Genomic DNA, 25,194 nt, shown 5'->3' with positions numbered 1-25,194 from the left:
ACTGTTATTTATTTTTATTTTTCATGATGATATCTGCATAGGGTGTTTAATTATTTTATTCAAAGTGTGGTAAATTATTTTAATATCTTGATTCAATATTGAGAAATTTAAAAATATTATTTCAATAATTGTTAAACAGATTGAGTAGATTAAAAAAAAAGTAGACGATAGAAAATGCCCTGTTTTCTTGAGATGTGGGTGTTTGGGAGGTAACTCTTCCCTAGGGTTATAAGTTGTAAGTCTGAAATAAAGCATGACTCACAAAAACAAATACAAATATCCTTTGGTGATTTAGGCTCAGTGGAATCTTACTCAGAAGAAAAGGCAAAAAAAGTTAAGTCTGAATATGAAAAGAAACTACAAGCTATGAATAAAGAACTGCAGAGACTTCAGACAGCTCAAAAAGAACATGCAAGGTTGCTTAAAAATCAGTCTCAGTATGAAAAGCAGTTGAAGAAATTGCAACAGGATGTGATGGAAATGAAAAAAACAAAGGTATTGATTATGTTTTCCATTAAAGTTTGATCTTAAGGATGCTTATGTCACTTGGGACAAAGAAATTGTTGTGGTTCTTTTCATATTCAATAAAAAGTAAACCAATCTTACAAATGTTGCACTTTCCTTTAGCAATTAGAATTTGTTTTCAATAGTTGTACCTCATCAAAGCCTTCTCCAGAGTAACTGAAAATCATGTGGGTCAACATAGCTTTGCAGACTTTGCATATTTCTCATAAACCTCTTGTACGAGGTAAACAAAAAGCAAAATATTTCAGACATGCAGAAAACTTAATACCATAATAAACATGATATCCACTATCTAGTTCAAAATATTAAACATGATATCTATAATCTAGTTCAAAATATTTGAACAGATAGACAACATGCCTCTTGTTCATCCCTTCCTAATCATGTTCCCCATTGCCCAAGAGAAAACAACTGTCTTGAATTTGATGTTCATGAGTCTCATATATGGAAAAGTACACATTTTCTTCACCTGACCAAAGGGACTGTGAATCCTGATCTTTCATCTGTTTGGTTTATAGGATTGATTATTCATAAAGTCTGGTCTGAAAATCAGTGTAGTTTCCTTAAAATAGTTCACATTAAAATTATTTAGGAAGTAGTTAGATCATAATGTTGTACAGTTGGTAATACCAACAACAATAGCTGAAAAATTTTAGGTGTTACTTATTCACTAGACCCTCTTATGAACATCACCAACTATTAACTCATTGAATTCTCACATTAGTCCAGTTCTTATGAAGTAGTATTTCCACTTCATAGATGAGAAAATTAAAGTAACTTGTTCACGGTTACTTGTCTACTGAGAATAAGTATCAACATCTCAGTTAGGTTACAGAACAACTGAACATTGAATATGGAAAGCATAGAGCACTAAGCAACTTGGCAGGAATGTTTAGAAATGTATTTATCCTACAAAAATAAGAACTGACTTTCTTAAGTGTGAAGCATAAACCCATGTGTTTCCATGTTGTGTATTCAGAATTTTGGGAACTTATTTCCATACATGTATTGATTTAGTGAATGTCGTGAGAGAATAATTCCAAGAGATGTATATCCCTAATTTTAGGTTCGCCTAATGAAACAAATGAAAGAAGAACAAGAGAAAGCCAGGCTGACAGAATCTAGAAGAAACAGAGAGATTGCTCAATTGAAAAAGGATCAACGTAAAAGAGATGTGAGTCAACTTTAACTGTTAATATATAAGAATATTCTGTGTTGAACAAGATTGTTTAATAGAAGAAATATTTCTAACTTTAGTAAGTGTAGATTAAAAACACTAAACATTCACTTTGTAAAATTACATTTATTATCATATGTGTATTATAATAATTCAATACAAAAACTTATGAAAAATATTATAAGTTTTATTTGAGGATTATTTCTTATAGAATGAGATAATGTTGAGATAGAAGTAAATGGCAGGGCTGGGGTTGTGGCTCACTGTTAGAGCACTTGCTTAGCATGTATGAGGCACTGGGTTTGATTCTCAGTGCTGCATATGAATAAATGAATAAAATAAAGGTTCATCAACATCTAAAAAATATTTAAAAAAGAAAAGTAAATGGCAAAGAATGACAGGTTATCTCCAGGAAAAGATCAAAGAGCTGGTTTCAATATTACATAGGTTAGCAATTTCAGGATGTTCTAAGGACAGTCTGGTCACCAGTGATTCTGCATGTGTTTCTGGAATAATAACCATTTCTCACCAAAACAGGCTCTCCTGTGAACTGTAAAAATTTTCATAAACTTTGACTCAAGAATTCTACTCTCATGAATTCAGATTACAAAAAGATATCTAAAGTCAGAAAAATAAACATTTGTTAAAGCCTTCACTTTAGAATTATTTGCAATTGTGAAAAAAGTTAAAACAGCAATGTTTGCTTCGCAATGGAGGGAATGATTAATAGATGTTTAACGGATTATTATTCATCCATTAAAAATCAGGATTTGGAAACAATATAGTTATAGGAAAGAAGATTATAATTTAATATTAAGTGTAATACAGTATTTAATATATACATATATATGCTTGATTGCAATGAGGGAAAAAATTTGTAGGATACATATCAACATTCTAACTGTAGTTGTGTTACGTTTATAGATCATGGTTGATTCTTTCTTCTTCTTTTCAAACCTTTGGTAATATCATTATTTCTTTAGAATAAAAAATTATATTTATGATTTTTTTTTCTTACAAGAAGAGCCCCTTCCCATTGCTCCTTTATTCTTGCTTTTATTTGAATCCTCCCTGGGAAACAAATAAGGTTATACAGCATATTTAGAAAATGGAAACCTATTTTAGTATTGAAAGAGAAAACTTAAGAAGATAGAGTGGAAAGAGTTATGACATAGAAAAGTTGATATTTTAGTCAGACGACTCATATTTATGGCTATATTTATTTCCTTTTTTCCCCAGTATAGCAACATTTTAATAATCATTGTATTTGTCAGACTCAATTCCTGGGCACTTTAGATTTTGTTAATAGAATTTGTTCCTACTGAAATCAAGTAAAAGTATATTCTAACATATTGTCTATTTTTTTCTACAATTTACTTAGAGATATAATTCACATATCATAAAAATCATTTGAAAGTGTACAATTCAAGTTTTTAGTATATTCACAAAATTGTACAGTAATTACCACTAATTCCAGGACATTTTGTTACTTCAGAAAGAAATCCCATATCCATTAGCAGTCACTCCTCATTGCCCTTAGGCCCTGACAACCACTAATTTACTTTTTATCTTTATGAATTTGCCTATTCTGCATATTTCATATAAATGGAATCCTACCATATGTAACCCTCCCCCTTTCTTCCGGAAGTGAGGATTGAATCCTGGGCCTCACCCATGTTAGGCAGGTGCTCTACTGTAGAGCTACCTCTCCAGCTCCATACGTGGTCTTTTGTGTCTGGTTTATTTCACTTAGCATGATATTTTCAAGGTTCATCGTGTTGTAGCATGTAGCTATACTTCAAATTCCTTTTCATGGCTATACGGATATAGTACATTTTTTTTCCATCCATTCACCAGTTGTTGGACATTTGAGTTGTTTCCAACTTTTTAGCTATTTATTTTGGTTTTATTGAAAACTTCCAGATGACAATAATAATTTTCTTACAAGATATGCCATCTATCTCTTTATTACTAATTCATTTGAGATGAATTATCAATATATTATCAATTCATTTGAGATGAAGTATAAATATCAAACAGTTATCTCCTGGGATGGAAAATTTGAAGTAACCATTACAATATGATGTCTGTATTCTGTTATAAAGAAATGAGGCTGGCTAATCACATAGACTTCCTCTCCTACTTATTTGTTGCTTTGTGTGCATGTTGAACCACTTTCTAAATTATGCCTTATCATCTTCATCTTTCATCATTTAGAAAGATCCAAGTGTTATAGTCTATGTAAAAATGCAAAAATATGAATAGTCTTGAGATTTGGTTTTTAATAGGGAAAAATTTAATGTAGAAATAAGTTCCAAACTATATGTTAATTTTAGCTTTTGATAGTTTATACATTTAAAAAATTTTTTCTGTAATACTGATTGAAACCAGAGCTTGCACATGCTAGGCAAGCGATCTACCACTGAGCCACATCCCCAGCTCTAAAAATATTTAAAAACTTTGCTTCTATGTCAGTTATTATGGTAGGCAAGGTGAATGTCGTAGTGATGAGATAGAATCCTTTTTCTCAAAGAATTCTCCTCTGAGGAGAAAAACATATACATAAACATGAAGTGAATGATCTGTTTGGAATTGAGATATAAACATGAGGGGGTTTGTTATAGAAGAGATTATAAGTGTTAGAAGGGATGCATTTAATCAAGTCCAATTCCTAAGCTTTGCCAGTGATCACAGAGTTGAATAAATGATAGAACCAGAACTGGTATCTATGTTCTTTTTTAGGGCCAGAATTCTTTCCTAAATTATATATAGAATAGCTTAATCTATAATTAGTTACCTTTATTGTCTAAAGTACCTAGAAACACATTGCTAATTATCTTTATTACCTAAAGTACTTAAAACATGTTTATTGTTCACTTATTTTACTCATAATAATAAAATTGCAAAATTACTATAAAATGCCAATATGATTAATGTCTCACTATATTTAAAAATTTATAATCATTATATGTATAGTAAGATGACTCTTTTACAAATATTATAAGTTGTTTCTTCCTGCTCATGCCTCAGCCAGCAATTCAAACAAAATGTCTTACAAAAATGGTGAGGTGTAAATAAAGCATTTAGAAAAGTACATGCATATTGCAAACACTATAGTGTTTGTTAAACAGAAGTGAGTGGTACAGAGATAACTTCAGTTTTTAGGCAGCGATGGCTATATCACTATGTGTTTATGTTTGTTGAAATAAAAAAGCCATATCTGTAGTAATGGATACAAGGTTATTAACTTAGATTGTGCTAATAACTCTGGAGGTTTCCAGAGACATGAGAAATATGTCAGTATGGGAATAGGAAGTATCATATATTTTGGTTTAATATTTCAGTTCATTCAATATTATTTTATAGCACCAACTTAGACTTCTGGAAGCCCAAAAAAGAAACCAGGAGGTGGTTCTTCGCCGCAAAACTGAAGAGGTACAGTAAGCAAATTGACCATTTGGAGGAAACATTTTGACCTTGAGATAAATGATGTTTTTCTATAGACTGAGAGACTGAGACAACTCTTCTGCCATTTCAGGTTACAGCTCTTCGTCGGCAAGTGAGGCCCATGTCAGATAAAGTGGCTGGGAAAGTCACTCGGAAGCTTAGCTCATCTGATGCCCCTGTTCAGGATGCAGGTTCCAGTGCAGCTGCTGTGGAAGCAGATCCATCAAGGGCAGGCACCCAGCAGAAAATGAGAATTCCTGTGGCAAGAGTCCAGGCCTTACCAGCACCCACAACAAATGGAACCAGGTCCAAATGATTCTTCTTTTGCTCCTTATATAAACTTTTTGGGCGTTAATACTGAATACTGTGCATAAATTAAACAAGTCTTATTATTGGCAGATGCACAGTCATGTAAATGCATAGTAATTATATTTGTCTGTTTTTATATGATTATAGAAAAAAATATCTGAGGAAAGGACTGACTGGCCGAGTGTTTACTTCTAAGACAGCTCGCATGAAGTGGCAGCTCTTAGAGCGCAGGGTCACTGACATCATCATGCAGAAAATGACTATTTCCAACATGGAGGCCGACATGGACAGACTCCTCAAGGTACAGAAAGTAGAAACTAGACATGCTCCCCTTAGCCAACTGTTAATTTTACTCTTCCAGATTTGTTCCCTTGGGTATATTTAAGTTTTTGTTTTTGTTTTGATTGTCCTGTGTATGAGTAAATAAATGTTATTTCTTAAAATCCAACCTGTTTTTTCAATAGCAACGGGAAGAACTCACAAAAAGACGAGAGAAACTTTCAAAAAGAAGAGAAAAGATAGTCAAGGAGAATGGAGAGGGTGATAAAAATGTGGTTAACATCAATGAAGAGATGGAATCACTGACTGCTAACATAGATTATATCAATGACAGTATTTCTGATTGTCAAGCCAACATCATGCAGATGGAAGAAGCAAAGGTAATTTAAAAGATGTCAGATGGCTTGATGAACTATATTTATCTTTAAAAGCACTTTGAATTTTTAAAGGAAGGAATTTCCTATTTATTGGTTTAATCTAATTTTCAGATTTTACATGTAAACAACTCCTTGCTTGCTCTCCCAATTTCTCTGCTGATTTTGTGATATGGTTTCTTGTTTGTGCAATGCATATATCTTTTATAATATCCTGCCTTGAATTCTTAACCACTCACATGTGTCTTTTTTCAGATAGATAATATATTTCTTGGTGAAGGGATCAAATGTTATATTTTTCTGAGGAGTCTCACTGGCTAATCTAATACTATCAAACTAATACAGTAGGGTTTTGCCTTATGTTTATATACAAGATTCAGGTCAAAATCATAATCAGAATATGCTGGTTTGATGTAGGAAGAAGGTGAGACTTTGGATGTCACTGCAGTCATTAATGCTTGCACACTTACAGAAGCCCGATACCTGCTAGATCACTTCCTGTCAATGGGCATCAATAAGGTAAGATTTAGCTACCCTATTACTGAAACGTAAGTTTTGACCCATTCATTGTAGTGTTGTTTATCTCTCCAGTAACTCTTCTCTTTGTAATAAAGAACATTGTTTTTAAAGAAAAGTATTGGTGACTTATAATTATGCATAATATTGGGATATGTTGTTACATGTTGTTGCATAGGAAGCATTTTGTAAATCTTTTTTTAGAGTTAAGAAAAGTAAGGAATACTTAGATCGATTTTATTAGCTTGTTGTCTATTATATTTGTCTTTTAGAACAGATAAACAAATTAGAGAAGATATAACTCCGATTTTACTTTATCACAAGAAAAAAGTTCTCAGAGTGAACAAATTTGGTATCATAACTGGCTTAGTATTGATTCTTTATAGCTAGAACAAAACTCAGACAGAAGAAACAGTCATATAGAGCTTGTCTAATTTGTTACCAGTAAAGATGATTATGACTTCTGACTTGCTTGTTTTTGACTGGGACTGTTTTAGACCCTTTATGTTATGTTCTCTCACTTACTCTTGAAAATGTGCCAGGAAGTAGGTATTATTCACATAATTTTATGCATGAGGAGACTGAGAATCAGTCTCCTGGACAGGTAAACTTGCCCAAATCTGTCTGATGTCAAAGTCTATGTATCGTAAGCATTTGCTGATCCTTACTGGTAGATTCTGTTTTGTGTGAGTCAAGATCATTTGTTGTTGTTGCAGGGTCTTCAGGCTGCCCAGAAAGAGGCTCAAATTAAAGTTCTTGAAGGTCAACTCAAACAAACTGAAATAACCAGTGCTACACAAAACCAGCTCTTATTTCATATGTTGAAAGAGAAAGCAGAATTAAATCCTGAGCTAGATGCTTTACTAGGCCATGCTTTACAAGGTAATTTGGACTACATTTTAATTGAATGGTTGCATGGTAGCTTTGCTCTTTGAACATGCTCTACTCTATCTCTTTCCTCTATGGCTTGACTGAATAGATGCTATACTTATGCTCTGAATAACTATTCTGTCTTTAATTTGCATGTGTGTATAAATTTGGGGGGAAGTAATTATTGTTGTTCGAAGAAGTGATTGTCAACTTAAAAAGACTTATCTAACTTTATTATGTAATTAGTTTTTATGGATAAAAACACCAACCAACTTTTGGAATTGGTTATTTAAATTACTTAAAAGATTAACTAAGTTTCATTACTTTATTCTGCATCTAACTGCCCTAAAAATAAATTCGTAAGTGTTTGCTATGGCATCTATTCTATATATCTTATAAATGGTACATAATCTTGTTTTATGTGAGCGTTCTTAACACTGGATCTGTTTTGATTGGAGTATTGCTTTTTGTTTCCTTTTTGCTGTTATTTGCACAGATCTAGATAGCGTACCATTAGGTAAGTATGTTTAGCTTTCTATGTACCCTACAGCTGCATGAATTACTAATTGTTCATGTACACTAATTGTGGTACATCTTGAAGTTTTTATTGGCAGTCAAGTTGTTGTTGCATGATCATTTTTGAAATGTTTCCTTGACCACAAACATACTAAGTCTTTTGTCTTTATTAAACATTCCTGATTTTAAAACTCTTAAATGTTCAAAGAAGTATGCTTTAGTTAATTGTCTCTTTTATTATTTGAGCTCCATTTATAGCTCCAGTTTCAGAAACCCTCTGAGTGCTTTCTCTTTCTTGTAGGAAAACATGACATATATGTTTCTTTTAAAATTTTAAGTGTACCTGTTAACATGCATCTATTGTTTTAACATCACAAATAACTTTGTTTTGCATAAATCTTTGGTATATATTTGCTATGTTCTTATCTATTCTTTATTTTTGTACAATTAGTCACATATTTTTAATATTAAAAAGTGAATAAAGCTATCAAAGACTTTATTTCAGCAAGGTGATGCCATATTTATAATCATAAGGACATTTTCAAGTTAGAATGTGCAATAGAGATCATTGAGTACAGAGGTTTTTAACCTTTTCTCCTTCCTCTCTAACATCCACAACAGTTGTGCCCACCTGATGGTAACATCTGTGCCTCCTTTTAATGACATATATGTAGGACCAGGAATATTGGGGAAATTTTATTACTGGTGATGTGTCTGAATGATTATTTGGGGTAGTTTTTATTTGCTTAAAATTATTTAAAAATCTGATCATAATCTTTTCCTAATTACATAACTGTTATATGTTTTCTAAATGTTGATACTTAAAGGAGAAGAAAGTAACTGAAATATTAAATGTCATTACATCCCTATGTTGTTAGAATAAACATAGTCTATGAATCTGTATTTATTTTAAATGAAGTCACAAATATATATTTGATTTATATACAGCATGTTAATATATAAATAATATTCCTTGAGATCAGTAAGATCAACTGCATAATATAATATGTATGGAAAGCTATTATTTTAAGCTACTCAAGCTATGACAAGGATTGGGACAAGACCAACAAGGTCCAATTAGGAGTGATTAAAAGAACCATATTGGGCCACTCAGGTTCCTGGCATTAAATCCAGCATTCTTGCCATTCTATATGTTAATAAAGGTGATTTCATCCCCTCTTTCTTCTCCTCTCCTGTCCTTCCTTTCTCCTCTTCTTCCTCCTTCTCTCATTTCTTGCTCTTCTTTCTCTTTTCTTCTTGTTCTGTTTCTAATGCTTTTCTTTGACTCACTTTTAATTATACTTGGAAGAGGGGTCAGAAGCACCAAGTGCAAACCCATTCAGCTGATATAACCTGTGACTCATGGCAGAGTCAAGAGATTGAGGATATAATCTAGATTAGGGGATCTGAAGGAAAAGCGAAGAAAGAGAAAAGAAAGTTGTCACAGTCATTGATACTTTGCTTTTAAAAAAAACAACACTTTATTTAGCTCTTTACTTAGCTCTTACTTAGCCTTTACTTAGCTCTCCAATTGTACCTCAAGCCTTGGACTGGATGCTAGACTCAGAGATCTGAGTGAAACACTAACCTTGATCTGATGGACCTGATGCCCTGCTAAGAGTGACAGACCATCAGCAAATTATGACACATTGCAGTGAGGACAGTGGTTGAGATACATATGAGGAATTATGGGAGCACAGAGTGGGACCATCCATAAAGAATGACAGTGTTGATGAAGACTTTCTGGAGGAGGTGACATTTCAGATGAAACATAAAGGAAGAAAATAAGTTATCCAGGCAAAAGACAATATTGAAGTGTCACTCCAGGAAGAGGGGTAGCACAAGCATGAAGAGATAGCCATGATATTATGTAGATGAGGCCTACAAACAGATTGTTGCTTTTGAGCAACAAGTATGTGGCATGTAATGATGCAACTTTAGGCTGAACCATAGCCAACACCCCACACTATTAGGCTAATATTTTAGGGGCCTTTGAAGAACATTTATTTCCCACCCACTACCACCCAACCTGTATAAGGGTCCACAGGTCACTTCTGTCTCTGGAGATTTGTTAGAAGATTCATGAGACTCAGCATGTAGTTGTATTTGTGACTAAAATTTGGGAGAGCAATTGTGGTAAGGATGCACAGCTGGAAAAGGGAAAAGACACAGATGGGTCTATAGGGATCCATGTGCAGGCTGCCTTATGCTCTCTCCCATGAGACATCACTCAGACTCCAGCCCCAAGGAACAAAAATGCAGCTGTGTGTCATGCCAGGGAAGTCCATTAGACATTCAGCACCAGAGTGCTGTTAGTAATGTACCCTCTAATCTAATCTAAAAGTACCCTCTAATCTCTGGTATTATCTAACACATCCTAGAATTCAAACCTCCAGAAGGAAAGCAGGTGTTCAGCATCAGCCATGCTGTTTGCACAGTTCAGGCATAGTGAACAGCCTTTGTTTATTTAGCATTGTTGGGGATTTTCTGAGAACTGTTTTCAAATGTCACCCCAAGTGCAGTCTTGTAAACAGGTGTTTCTAAAGGTAGCAGTCTCAGGGTTGCTGTATAGACTTTTTTCCATAACTACGTTTTACTATAAATATAGATCTTTTATTTAAAAAAAAAAACTTTAAAAAAAAAGAATGAAATAAAAAAAAAAATCCTGCTTGGTTATTTCCAGTGATGTTTGTGAAATTTTACCCTGATACTGATAAATCTTAGGACAGGTGGGAGTTTTGTCTGACTTTAGGTTTATGATGATGAGCAAAGCTGCTGGCTATGGGTTAGGGTTAAGTTCAGAGTTGGAAGTGCAGTAGAAAGGCGATGGTGTGTCCTGCTGCTCAGATAACTCAGTGCTTCAGACCATTTTTAGTCCTGATGACTCCTCTCTTTGTGACTATGGGTGGGGATCTCTTTGTCCAGGTTGTTTATGTCAAGACATAATTGTCTCTAGGGTGTACATGCACAATCAGGGGTGAAGTGGTTTTCACCAAACACTCCCATGATGTTTGCATTCTGTTTGGTTCCATCACTCTCTGAAAGAAAAAGGCAAGCAAATTGTAGCTTGCTATTATACCCGGGAAAACAGAGGCTAGGCTTCTCATTTCTTTGGGACCTCTTTTTCTATATTATCTACTCATTCAATCACCTTAACACTCAATTATCCTGTCTTTGAAAGAAGTCCTTGAGCCTTCATTGAGTGACAGGTTTTGAAATACACATTGCCTGCAAGACCACTCTTTTCTTACTTCAGAAAGTAAACTCTCTTTGTGTGGGCCCTTTATGTGGTTTCATTTTAGATACCGCTATCAATTATTACTGAACTTCTCCAAAGGTGTCTGCTAAACCAGGAAGGAAGAGAGTATCAGTGGAGAGACAGAAAATAGTTGACTCAGGTGTCACAGTCCACCTGTGTGATACATAATTAGAAATTAAAAGAAAGTGACTCCTATGTATTTTTAATTAAAATATATGTTGCTTACAATACTGTCTTTAGTTTATGGAATAATTTTATAATATATGTGTTTTTAAAACCTGCACTTACATTAGGGGCTTTTTGATATTTTAGCTAGTTTACTTTCTGTGGCTGTTTTATTTACTGGTTTCCTACTAGTTTTAAATATTTGATTTTCCCTTTTTTTGTCTAGTCTGCTGCAGTTGTTCTGAAATAGCAGTGGTTTATTTGTATTAGTTTATAGAACCGTTGCATGCACAGCTATTTTTTTTGTCTTCTGTGTACATGTGAATGAACTGCATGCTGGTTTGTGACTTCTGAATATCTTCATACACTCTATTCTACATGAAGGCAAAAATTAAACACAATTTTAAATGAAAAATATTTAAGTAAGGTCCCATAACTTCAGGGTGTGGCAGTGCACACCTGAAATCTCAATGACTTGGGAGGCTGAGTCTATAAGGACTATAAGTTTGAAGCCAGCCTCTACAATTTAGAGAGGCCCTGTTTCAAAAATAAAATTTTAAATGGGCTGGGAATATACCTCAGAGGTAGGGCATTCCTGGGTTCAATACCTAGAAACTAAAAAACAGGATGGCATAACTGATAAAATATAAGAAGTATATTTACATTTATGTAGTGTTAATAATGGACTCAGTTCATTAAAGCTAACTCATATAGCATTTATTTAACTTCTGTTTTTAAATTTTTTTTTCATACTGGGGATTGAACCTGGGTGTGCTTTACCACTGAGCTACATCCCTAGGTCTTTTTTGGTTTTTAATTTTTTATTTTGGGAAGGGTCTCACTAATTTGCCTAGGGCCTTACTAAGTTTGTGAGGCTGGCTTTACCTTGTAATCCTCCTGTATTAGTCTCCTGAGTTGCTGGTATTACAGGTATGTGCCACCATGCCTACCTTAACCTTGTATTATTAATCAGTGGATTTTTGTGTTTGGTTGACGCAGAATAGATGACTCTGAAAGAAATATATATAATTATATATCCTCAGATAAATATATGGTCTAATTCCCGTCCAATATTTTTCCACGTTTCATTATTCAAATGTATGGTTTTCTTACTTTGAACATGTTTTTCCTCATTATAGGGCATACATAAGGAGTTTCTTAGGAATATGTCCATAATTCTATCTATTTTGATTCAGCTACTAAAACCAAAGTGCCCATCTTGAGACATTGAGCTTATATTTATATAGAATAGGGACTGTGGACATCAATTAATCTAGATAACATTTCATTTGGGGACTTTTCTTTTTTCTTTTTTTTTTTTAGAAAATGTAGAGGATAGTACTGATGAGGATGCACCTTTAAACAGCCCAGGATCAGAAGGAAGGTAAGAGAGCCTAAGGAGACTGAATAGATTTGACTTGTTTCTATATTTTTAGTATTTTTTATCTTGTGTTAAACAATTATCATAAAACATAAAACTTTTTGAATTTTATGATGAATAGCACTAGAAACAGTAATTATGGGGGCTATAGACGTATAACTCAGTGGTGGAGCTCTTGCTAAGCATGCATGAGGCTCTGTGTTTAATTTCTAGTACTAAAAAACAAAACAACCCCCCCAACCGGAAAATAAACAACCACCACCAACAATGATATAGAAACCAAACTAAGTCATCCTTAACCCTCACAAATTTTAAAATAAAAGTAGTGGGATATTTAAGGAAGAAAAATGACTTTTTAAAATAAATTCATTTTTACTTTAAATGTTTTCTGTTTTCTATAGATATATATTTTTCATAATCATAAAAGACATGTAGTTTTCTATACTATGTTCTCACTTAATCCTGTGGCTAATTCCTTATTTGCATACAGCACACTCTCTTCAGACCTTATGAAGCTTTGTGGTGAAGTGAAACCTAAGAACAAGGTAAGGAGAATTGAAAATACCAGGTATTGTTATCTTAGGCTATAGATTTTGCTCTTCATAGAGTAGCCAGTAGGCATACTTTTACCAACACGCTCTCATTTGTAAGGAATTTAGTTTAGTTTTTTTTTTAAATTATCACTTATCTGTAAGTGATAATATCTGTAAGTGATAATTGAAAAATAATTATTTTGAAACAGTTTTGTTTGTTGAAATTTGAGCTTTAGGGGCTGTGGCTGTGGCTCAGCAGTAGAGTGCTTACCTAGCATGTGCAAGGTTCTGGGTTCGATCCTCAGTACCACATAAAAATAAATAAAATAAAGGTAAGGTATTAAAAAAATCACATCAATCTTAAAAAAAAAATTTGAGCTTTATTTTATTCTTGCACATTTTCCACTGGATATGGGTTATGGAGACCGATTCTTAAGCCACTGGTTAACTAAATGTAAACCAACATACAAGGTAGGGGCTTTCAAGGTAAATCATTTAGATTGGAGGTTTAAAATCATTATCATTGATGAATTTTGAAATTTCAGCATTTTCATATATTCTTAAGTGTTATTTATTTTATTTAATTGGTGTCTTGAGGTAGCTTATATAATGTTGACCCTTAATTATAGTGTTTTAAAACTTATGCATCTATAATGCGTATTTATTGTGTTTTAAAAAAATATAAATCATACATACTGTTAAATATGTAAGAAACCATGATACATTTCAGATTGTGAATGGTTGTATTTGATACTAAATAAATTAACTAATGATCTCAAGGCATTTGAAAACAAAAAATTCTTATAGTGTTTAAGTATTTGTTGAACAAATGCATAGAATCACAACCTGGAAGAATAATACTATGCAAATGCATAGATTTAAGGCCAACTATTGTTAATCAGGTAGTGTAAATGAATAATTGGTAGGTTGTAAAATAGTGTGTTCCAGGGGTTCATTGTAATTGCCTACATAAAGAAGATAGTCACCATAAAATCTTGCTTATTTTTGCCATCTGGGAATATGGAACTAATTTTACCAGATCCTATTTTCTCAAAAGAAATCCTAAATATGGATTTTCATGGAGAATTTCCTTATTTTTAAAATACTGAGAAAAACTAATGAAAATATGTCTCCAAACTCCTGTAGCTTCTTGAGCTACTGACTTGATGACATATGGTTTGTGTTTTATTAAACTGACCAACCAGGTTACCAAAACTCAAAGCAAACATTCTCAATATGACTTGGATCCATTTCTAAGTAGGAAAGAGAATCTCATAAAGTAACTTTTAGGTCCTGGGGAAGCCTCATTCCTTATGTCCTTGTGAGTTGTCAGAGAGAGATGTGAAGTGATAGCCTAAAGGTTCTCTCCAGAAAGAACCACTGTGGTTGGAAATTACCCCCCAAAGATTCCTATCTTCCCTGGGTCCCTGGTTGTGGAGAGAATTGAGTGTAAATCAGGGCTGCAGGGCTTTCTCTTTTCTAAACATTTCTCAAGTGCTCCCTGCTACTTCTTTTGAATTGCAAAATACTAAAATGGTATCCTATAATTTTTTTTCACTCATTGAAAAAATAAAGTCGATCATGTAAGTCTATACCACTGTGCTAAGTGCAGGGGTACAAGTACCTATCCTCTGGAGTTATAAAATCTGGTAGACCTTTTGTTTATCTGTTAATATCTCAGGGATATCAAAACCAACTCTGAGTGGTAACCCTGTTTATTTGGTTTTTAAAAGTAAGGAAAGGCCTGGGCTTGGTAGCTCATGCCTGTAATCCCAATAGCTGAGACAGGAGGATTGTAAGTTCAAAACCAGCCTCAGCAATATTGAGGCGCTAAGCGACTCAGTGAGACTGTCTCTAAATAAAATGTAAAATAGGGCTGTCCAGTGGTTGAGTGCCCCTGAGTTCAATCCCTGGTACTCCCCCACCAAAAAAAAAAAAAAAGTAAGGAAAGGAATGCTTATAGCGAGTCTGAATTCTAGGAAAATGACTTACCTACTTCACCAAGCTGCTTAAAGCTAGTGCTGACTGGTATTGAATTAGCCAGTAGACATATGAAACATAGATTTATGGCATTAGAAAGAAGAGAAGGGTCAGAAAAATTGAAAACAAATATTAAAAATGTATATTTAAGAAATCTTTTAAGTATGAGAAAAATGAGAATTTAGTTGAGCATCCCTAAAATTAATTATCTTCTGTCTTAATTTATTCCTTCCTTTCTTCCCCACCATTTCCTTCCTTCCTTTCTCTTTCCAATTTATATTGAGGAAGCTGGCCACTTGTGATAAATGGAGGCAGATTGTCTGGCCTTTGCCACTTACTATCTGCATGGCCCTGGGAAAATTATTTAGTCTCTTTGTATCTTAGTTTCTTCATTTGTGAATAGGGATGATGACATGACCTATCATCTATGTGTTAATTTGACAATATACTTAGAATTATGCCTTGCACATAAGCACAATGCACATGTAGGCAATTATTGTGGCTTCCATAGAGCTTATCTGGCTAGAGCTCTGCTTGTCACTTATTTCACTTGCTTTGTTTGACACCCTTGTCAGGGAAATACAGGCTAAATGTTTTTGCCTATTTCAAACTAATATAAATCTCTGTTCTCTAATCAAGTTCTGTGCAGAAGTTTGCTCCTGATTGCTTTTCCTTCCATTCTCTAACTAGGCCCGAAGGAGAACCACCACTCAGATGGAATTGCTGTATGCAGATAGCAGTGAACTAGCTTCAGACACTAGTGCAGGAGATGCCTCCTTGCCTGGCCCTCTTACACCTGTTGCAGAAGGGCAAGAGATTGGAATGAATACAGAGACCAGTGGTACTTCTGCTAGGGATAAAGAGCTTCTTCCCCCATCTGGCTTACCTTCTAAGATAGGCAGCATGTAAGTTTGGCCCAGCTACACTAACTTCTTTTCTTCTAGCTTTTATTTATTTATTTTTTTTAATATGCATGTTGCTAATTTCTTATTTCTATTTCTATTTTTAAAAATCTTGTATAAACAAGATCTTTGATCTTCAAAGTCATTTCTGTTAGGTATTGTTTCCCCTGATCTTTTTATGGTCAAATAATTTAAGATGAGATGTTCTTTGTGGAATTGCTTTGCCTTATCACTAAGCTGTAGGGTCATTTTAGGGGTTACAGTTTTAACAAAGGTCAAGTCATGAATTATAGACAAAGTTCACATATAAACACCTAAAGTGGGATAAAGTTATACCTTTGAACCCAACATATATAAACAAAAACTTAAAGACCCACATTTTCTCTGAATTACCTATCTCCTAGTTCTTCAAGCCTGGTCAGGGTGGTAAATCTTTGCTGACCATTTTAAAGAAAAAAAAAAAGAAATATGAATTGCAAACTTACTACATTTTTAGCTTTTCTAATTCTTTACCTTGAAGCACATTTCATTTCTTGGATGAGTGTATGCACAAGTTATTTTTATTGGAGTTATTAAACATTTGAAGAAAAATATTCTCTCTCTTGTCTATGATATTAGGAATAAAGTTTTCTACTCAAAACAAGTCTTTTTGCTCAGAATATTTTCATTAATAGTTTGAGAACAAAGAAATATTTCCCTACACAGGTTAGTATGTGGATGTACCTTGTGTATATGTTATGGTAGTTATATTAAAATTAGATCATTCACTTGTAAAGATTTTAAATAATATTTTCAAAATAATCCTCACATACAATCTAGAAAGCAGTTTATGGAATACCCACCTCTGCACTGAGGAATATTGCCCTCACAAAAATGGTACATACTGTATGACTGCAAATAAAACAAAATCACAAACTTTCCACAATTGAATATATGTTTCCGATAAGATTCTTCATTTGATGAAGATATTTCCATTATCATCCACTTAGTAATCCCATGTGCTTTTAGTTCCAAAATTAATTTTAGTGATGACAGAACTTTCTTGCATGTGCTTGAGGTGGCTAATGTAATTAACTGTTGAATAGTGCTAACCAGTATAGCTATGGCTTCAATGCATTTGTGGTAAGAAGAGAATAGAAGAAATGTTTTTGGCGAAGATAGTGATATAGAACTAAGCACAAGTTTTAGGGCTTGCGTGTGTTCATCATTTAGTCTGTCAGTTGAGTAGAGAGTTTTGGAACATCAAGATTAAATCTGTGGCCTGGAATCCAGATTCAGGTAATACCTTCTTTTGACTTTTTTTTGTTTTTCATTTTAAAAATGTACCCTTTAAGACAGATAGTAGAAAATATATTTTGAACTCTATCTTCATATGATTTAAGTTTTCATAAATTCAGAAATTTATATGTGTAAATCTGAAATTCTTTACAAATTTTAGAATTGCCAGTTACTTGGTGTAGTAACTCTTGTAAGCCATTCCTGCATGACATTCTTTCATGAAGTAAAATAATTATTTTATAATCCTTTTGATTTACATGACACAGAATTTCTAAAATGATTTGAAAAGTCAAGACATATAAAGTTTAATATATTTACTTATCACTTTTAAATAAGAATCATGTAAGCCCATTCTGGGGGTCTGAAAATTCTTAGTTTATTTATTTTTTCTTATTAATATAACTAGCCAAGAATAAATTTTTGTCACCATACATAAAAATCATTACTACCATACATAAAAGTCATAATCCTGAATATTTAATTACATGGCAATCATTCAACATTTAAAACTTATGAGAAGGATATTTTATTACTAAAATATACATAACTACTAATTAATACCTAATTACTAGTTTGGTAAAATCATTGTCATTATTTTTGTGTCTATCTGAATTACTGTTTTGTGACTAAATATTAATTTATTAAATCTCATTGTTTCTCATATTCTGATAGTCTATTATTCTTGTTCTTACAAAACTTTTATAAACATAATTTTCCTTCAGCTGAAGCAATTGACAATAAAACTTTGGCATTTACACTTAAAATGTTTATTATAGTTATTTAGCAGTATAGTGTTGATGTTGACATGTAATGATAATAGGTTTGAACATATTTAATAAGATTACCAATTCAAAATTTCTAGTTGTGAAACTTCCATCAATCAAAAATAACTCATGTAATATTTTCCTATTCTAGTTTAGTTTTTCGTGTTCAAGTAATAATCTATTAAAAATTTTAGATTGTCTACCAATCAATCTAAAATTATTATTATATATTTATATATATTTAAAATAATTATTATATATAATAAATTATTATTATATATTATATATTATTATTATATATAATAAATAATTATTATATATTTAAAATTATTATTATATATATATATTTAAAATAACAGAAGATAGTTAAAGAATCTTTTCCTATTTTAGTTCTAGACAGTCATCTCTGTCAGAAAAGAAATTACCAGAGCCTTCCCCTGTAACACGGAGAAAGGCATATGAAAAAGCAGAAAAATCAAAGTCCAAGGAACAAAAACAGTAAGTGATTAATGCATTTTATGTAGAAGACTGTACAATACATCTGCTGAACCAGATTCTGAAGGACAGTACTGTGTTTATTTTCTAGATTTAGGTTGGCTCTGTGGTTATGATCGATTTGACCAATCAAGACAATCAAGTCAGCTTGTGTGACTTTTTGGCCCACTTAACTGTTCATATACTTAGCACTTATTCCCTTTCATGTCCACTAACTGATTTTTCAGTTACTTTTGTATTATCATTGAAAGAGTTCTTATGCATGTGGGCTGAGGCATATTAAATGTATATTTCAAATAGTGTTCTAGAAAAATTTAAAATTATTTTGACTATCATTTGATAAAACAGACCTTGACTACCTCTTTAGAGTGGCTGGTAAAAAACTAGTATTAATCACAGGGTGTGTTATTTGTGCCATTATCTTGCTGTTTTCTCATGTTTAAATTGAATTATCCTCATTTGTTTAGTTAGTTTGTTTTTTGAAGGCTTAGTTTACTTAGTACTATATGATACAATCTGATGACGCACTTAACTGGGCATTTATAAATTGCAACACCATATCATGCATTAATTGAGTGGATTAGAGCCAGGGTTACCTTGCCACACCTTCCTCAAATGATCTAACTTTCTGTGTGTGACAGATAGCTCTCAGACATGTTGTTGAGGGAGAGCCTCAATGCCAGTCTACACTAAAATATTAATAAAATACATTTTCTGAATTTCTTTATCATAAAAATAAATGTGAAAAGAAGTGTTCATGCATTTTCTATATCTAAGTGGACAATCTTATAGTACCCCCTCTCCCTTGCGCTAAGAAACACTCTCTATTTTGACACTGATATAGCTGACTTGAATGTCATAGAAATTCTCCTTCTTATCGTCCTAACTTCCTATATTTTTAAAGTTGCAATTTGCCTGATTCTATTGAATCAAATGTCTCAAGAATATTTGGAAAATGGGTAATTGGAGTTAATAAACAATTTTGAAATAAACAAATGAAACATCTAACTAGGCAAATTGTTCCCTAGCTCTCTGTTTTCTTATCTAAAAAGTGAGCAATTTGTCTCAACTCTAAAATCAGATGATTTTAAATTTGGCTTGCTTTATGGCTATGGACTTCAGATTTCAGCAGGCAGAACTTTTCATTAGTGCCACCTTGTGGTCCATGTAACAAAACCAATGTAACAATTTTTTAAAAAATTTTAATTAAATTGTTCAGTATGCATTTTATTTTACAAAAAAAAAAAAAGTGAATGAGAGGAAGAAAAGAAGGAATTTTCTAATGAAAAGCTTTAAAAAAAACCCCGCATGTTTCCTATAACTTTCCTAACAAATCATAACCAATTAAAGCCATCTGTTTAATGTTCTTTTTTCTTGTAGCTCAGATTCTGGAACTTCAGAAGCTAGTCTCTCACCTCCTTCTTCCCCACCAAGCCGGCCCCGTAATGAACTGAATGTCTTTAATCGTCTTACTGTTTCTCAGGGAAACACCTCAGTTCAGCAGGATAAGTAAGTCATTATGGAAAAGAGCCCCAACTATTTATACAAGTTTTTGAATCTTTCAGTACAGTCTGCAAAAACATCTCTGTGTGGGAGATGGTGTCTGACTTGTGAACTCTTGCCATATTACATGTATTTTTTCCAATGGGAAAGAACCATATAATCTAAATGAGCGAAAATTATTTTCCTGCTGAACATTATTCCCTGTTGTAGATTTGCATTGCTATACTTTGACACTATCTTGCCTTTTCTTTTGCAAGTAAATTAGAAATGAAAAACCTCTGAGACTATTTGAAGTTTAAATTTCTTGGGATTCTTCAGCTTCTTTGTGCCCACAAAAGCTTCCAATCCTGGTCTCCTGAATGGAAAATAGGCATGATTTTTACCTTTGGTAGATACAACAACTTGAAAAACCATTCTTATATGTGTAACCTGTTACTATCATTTGGTGATTCTAGACAAATTCACCACAAAACTTCAGTACTTGTTTTCTTGGATAAAAGAGAACCTTGGAGGAGGTAGGGGAGGAGGACTGGAAGGAGGTTGTGGGGAAGGAGAGGATGTGGAAAATGTTACTTTCATTAAATTAGATAAGAGAAAGTCTCCCTACACTGAACCATAATCTCTTGCAAGAATTCAGTACTAACAATATTGCTGTGAGGCATTTATTAACTCTGACTTGTCGGCTTGGATTTTGAATAACAGCATCGTGACTGTATGTGCTTGACATTTATCCTTCTATGCTATTATCCCTCTGCATATCACAGGTCTCTGAAAGATATAGGATGTCATTTAAGATCTTTATGGCATGTTTAGATTATGCTAAAATGGCTCTATATACTTAAACAATCCATCATTTTGAGTAAAATTTTAATCTGCTTAATTTATGGATACATTTAATTTTATGTATTCATTATTATATTTTATATAGTTAAACCAGTAAATGACATGTCCTTTAAATGAGAAAGAGTCTAGAGAGGTAAATATGTTATGTGTTATTAAGCAACACTTAAAAAATATTGTTAAATCATTTCTCTCAGTTATTGAGGAAAACAGAACATTGGGAATCTTTGGGAAGTCAGTTTTCACTAGTTAGGTGAAGTTGCTAAGTTTTATCTGCCATGCATTCACAGGAGTTACAAATTTTTCTGTCAGTCTTGATGACCTTGATAATCTAATCATAGTTTTATATTTTTTACTAAATATTGTATGAACTATAAATAATTCCATTAGCTAAAACTTAGGATAACTGATCCTTTTTGCATTTCAGAAACTCCTACCTTTCATCTCATTCTCCCCAGGGCTCTTTTTGAGAGCATTTCACTTCCCCGGTGAGATGTGCATCCCACAGGCTGTATCTGACCACATTCCACACCAGCACTCCCCTGTCTTTGTTGTCCCAAAGTCTCTTATACAATATATTAGATTTTCATAAAGACTGAACTCACCTCTAGTCTTGAAGGCTTCTGGATAGGACCTTCAGTAGTGGCTTGCCTAATTCTAAAATTCCACTAAAGTCCCCTAATTATTAGAGAGTCTCCTTGCTCAAAGGAACTCAGTGTTTTTGAGGTGAGTTAAAACCAAGGATTATTAGAATTTTGACTTAATTTTTATGGAAACATACAGTGCATTTGTGAAACTTCCACATAAGAGTCTAAATCTACTGAAATGGAAAAATTTTTTGTAAGTACTAATCATGTTAAATGGAATAAACCTGGAAGTAACCTAATTCACGTACTTGTTATTATTCCTGTCTTGGGCCTAAATTTTAGAAGTGAGGATAGATTCTGTGGATCATTAATAGAAAGTTTCTTCCCTGCCTAAGTGTTGGTAGAAAACATGAGTCAGGTTTCTTGCCTGACTTATCTATATTTTAAACTTGCTGATATCCAGACAAATAGAAGAGCAGGCCACCAAAGGAAGCATTTGCTGTGTCTGTTATTTGTGCTGTTGATTTTCAGTCCAGTGTCAATGTCTTTAACTGTTGACATCCGTATTCTTTCTGCTCATAATTCTAACTCTTTCACTATAGGTCTGATGAAAGTGACTCCTCTCTGTCGGAGGTACACAGGTACTTTCTTTCTGTCTTTCCTACATTCTGGCATTTCACTGATGTTCTAAAATGCCTTCCTAGAAATCCTAAGCAAGTCTCATTTTTGTTGCATGCATGACTTGTTGTAAACCATGTAAATGCACTAATATTTTTAGATGTATTACTTTTAATGTATTTTTTTTGCAATGATACCTTAAAGTAGTGGCCAGCTCTTTTTATATGATAGCTTAAAAAGTTGTGGTATTTTTTTGTGTGTTTTATGTCTGTAGTAGAAATGTTTTTTAAAAGAAATAAAGCTTTATGGTTATTATTGTCAAGAAGGTTTGCTCCTCAGTGATTAGTTCTAATGCTTCCCAGTGTGTGGTATGGATCAAATATTTTTTCTTATTGGTTTAGCAAATTTAAACAAAAAGGTCACAGGATAAAGGAATACTAGGTGGAAAAAACATACTATTGTGCCAAAAATTAAGAACAAAAACTTGAAACTAAAGGAGGTTTTATTGAAAAAATTTTTTTTTTTCCTTACTGATAGATGTAGTTTCTAAAATAACTTGAATTTTTTCATGTTATGGATTTTGGGAGGTCTTAATTCTTTCTCTCTTTCTCTCATTTCCTCTCCCCACTTGTCCTTTTGTCTCTTCCCTTGTTCCACTTGTATCCCTTGTTTTATTGCCATTTTGCTGATCATCAACAGATCCTCCAAAAGGTAGGCAGGGGAAGGGAGAGGAAATCAATATTCCACAGTATTATAAGACTTTACAGATTTGAATAGAACAAAAATAAATGCTTCCTTTCCCCTTCAGATCAGGTGTCGTGAACAAACTTGCAATATTTAACCTTAACTTAATGAATTACTTTAATGTTTATTTTTCATATTAAGAATTTGAATGGATTAATTCTAATAGAAATACTGTGGATATATTCTTCCAGTGCCTGTATTGTTTTCTATTATCTTTTTGTTTGTTTCTTTGTGTTACTGAGGATTGAATTTAGGGGCACTTTACCACTGAGCCACATCTCCAGTCCTTTTTAGTTTTATCTTGAGACAGGGTCTCACTAAGTTGCCGAGTTTCACCTTGAACTTGTGATCCTCCTGCCTCATCCTCCTGATTAGCTGAGATTACAGGCATGAGCCACTGCACAGAGCTTTTCTATTGTATTTGTTTTAGGGATATATATATATATATATATATATATATATATATGTTATTAACCCTAATATTCTGAATATTTGAGAATATTAAAGTTTCTAATTAATAAAGTGCTGTTATTAATTATTAATATCAGGATTAATTTTCTTTAGAAGACTAAATAGTCAATGATATTAAAATACTTAAGAATGAAAAAGAGACATCCTTCTTTCCAGGAGGCAAATATTTAGAGTACTTTCCCAGTATGATCTTTGATGTGACAGATTTCTATTGGATGTTATATCATTAGGGGATAAAGTTGGTAATATGCTATAAATTTTTCTTTATAATCATCTTTTGATTTATATACATGAGTCTTTGCTGTTTGAGAAGTAACAATAGTAGCCTACTCTTCATTATAATTATACCTTCTCAGTATTTGAAGTTTGATGGCTTCAGCTTGTAGCTATGAACTTGACATCAGCAAGATTTCATAATAGCAGATTTAGACTCTTGAGGAAACTTCACTGCCATTTCAGGTTTAATCTCTTTAAATTGTCAGATTACAAACATTTACTGAGCATTAATTTCAAGAATCTGAAACTGACATATGTATTCAAGTAATTGCATTGGATTTCATAAAATACATGCCCAGAGATGACATTTCTTGGTAGTATTTCCAGTGATAAGACAGTCCTTTCACTTTTGAAATCATTATAGCTAGTCCTTAAAAAATAAGGTATTTTTTTAGCTGATCTCAAATTCATCTCCTTTACATCTCTACTCATTAGTCTTTCATCAGCTCTCTTAAGTTATACCAAATTTAATACTTTTATATGTATGTGGCTGCTGTTTAGTCTTTCTGCAGTGCCACTGTATCCTCTCTTCAGTAAATGTTCTTTATTAGTTTAATAGTTCTAGTTTCGTCACCCGTTCTGTAAGTAATAAAGTCTTTCTTGTACTTCTATTGTTTTGGAAAAGTCCCATTTTTTTTCTTGTTCTTCTTAAAATGTGGCATCTAAGACTAAACCTCATTCTAAATGTGGCCTAGGTGAAATACCTTAGGTCTCTTACATTCTTCTGAAATAGTTACTTCTGTTGAATGAATCATTGATAGTGTTGGTAGGGGAACCACATATTGTTAATTCTTTGATCTTTTATTCAACAAATATAACCATTTAGGTGTTTAAACCTAAGTTACTATGATTGTCTTTCCTACTTATATCATTCTATTCTATCTTTGACTTAAATTTTATGCTTACATTTTATATAGTGATTATTTTATTGCTAAGGAGGTTCATAAAAAAATGAATTCTTTCAGTGATTTTTTTCCAAGCAATACAATATACTAATAGCCTTTTTAAAAAATGAGTTTTATTTTGGCTCAGGCATTATTAACACAATTAGGCATAGCAATGCATTGTTGCTCTGTTTCTTTTTATATATCTTTATTTGTTTTTATGTGGTGCTGAGGACTGAACCCAGTACCTCACATGTGTGTGAGGCAAGCACTCTACCACTGAGCCCAACCGCAGCTCCCAGCTTTTTAATACATCAATTTAATAAGCCATTTCTGTCTTTATGGCTAGGGAAAGATTGATGAGGTACCAAAGATCTCTGAGATTGACTCTTTAGTGTGACTCTTCAGTCCTTGGAACTACCTTAGTAGTTCAGTTCCATGATTACCTTGTCACCAGGGATACTGCTTAAAAGCCTGGATAAATGGCTTTATTTGGAGTCC

The 25,194-nt window shown here is 33.0% G+C and overlaps 1 protein-coding gene across 1 annotated transcript in view; it reads left to right on the top strand.

Moving 5' to 3' along the window:
* The window catches only part of Kif21a (kinesin family member 21A), a gene marked incomplete at its 5' end in the record, with an annotated part of 61,958 nt that overhangs the window by 26,472 nt on the left and 10,292 nt on the right, over positions 1 to 25,194 (top strand). The window contains 16 exons of the mRNA XM_048802440.1: positions 296 to 495; positions 1,592 to 1,699; positions 5,069 to 5,137; positions 5,241 to 5,455; positions 5,606 to 5,759; positions 5,923 to 6,117; positions 6,529 to 6,630; positions 7,344 to 7,509; positions 7,994 to 8,014; positions 12,761 to 12,821; positions 13,309 to 13,363; positions 16,022 to 16,236; positions 18,666 to 18,773; positions 20,151 to 20,279; positions 22,303 to 22,341; positions 23,018 to 23,029. Coding sequence (XP_048658397.1) covers positions 296 to 495; positions 1,592 to 1,699; positions 5,069 to 5,137; positions 5,241 to 5,455; positions 5,606 to 5,759; positions 5,923 to 6,117; positions 6,529 to 6,630; positions 7,344 to 7,509; positions 7,994 to 8,014; positions 12,761 to 12,821; positions 13,309 to 13,363; positions 16,022 to 16,236; positions 18,666 to 18,773; positions 20,151 to 20,279; positions 22,303 to 22,341; positions 23,018 to 23,029 — 1,849 coding nt within the window. The remainder of the gene's footprint in view (positions 1 to 295; positions 496 to 1,591; positions 1,700 to 5,068; positions 5,138 to 5,240; positions 5,456 to 5,605; positions 5,760 to 5,922; positions 6,118 to 6,528; positions 6,631 to 7,343; positions 7,510 to 7,993; positions 8,015 to 12,760; positions 12,822 to 13,308; positions 13,364 to 16,021; positions 16,237 to 18,665; positions 18,774 to 20,150; positions 20,280 to 22,302; positions 22,342 to 23,017; positions 23,030 to 25,194) is intronic.

The sequence above is a fragment of the Marmota marmota genome, unplaced genomic scaffold (assembly GCF_001458135.2).
Source record: "Marmota marmota marmota unplaced genomic scaffold, marMar, whole genome shotgun sequence".
In the NCBI taxonomy this organism is placed as follows: domain Eukaryota; kingdom Metazoa; phylum Chordata; class Mammalia; order Rodentia; family Sciuridae; genus Marmota; species Marmota marmota.
This window is presented reverse-complemented; position numbering and strand designations above follow the sequence as displayed.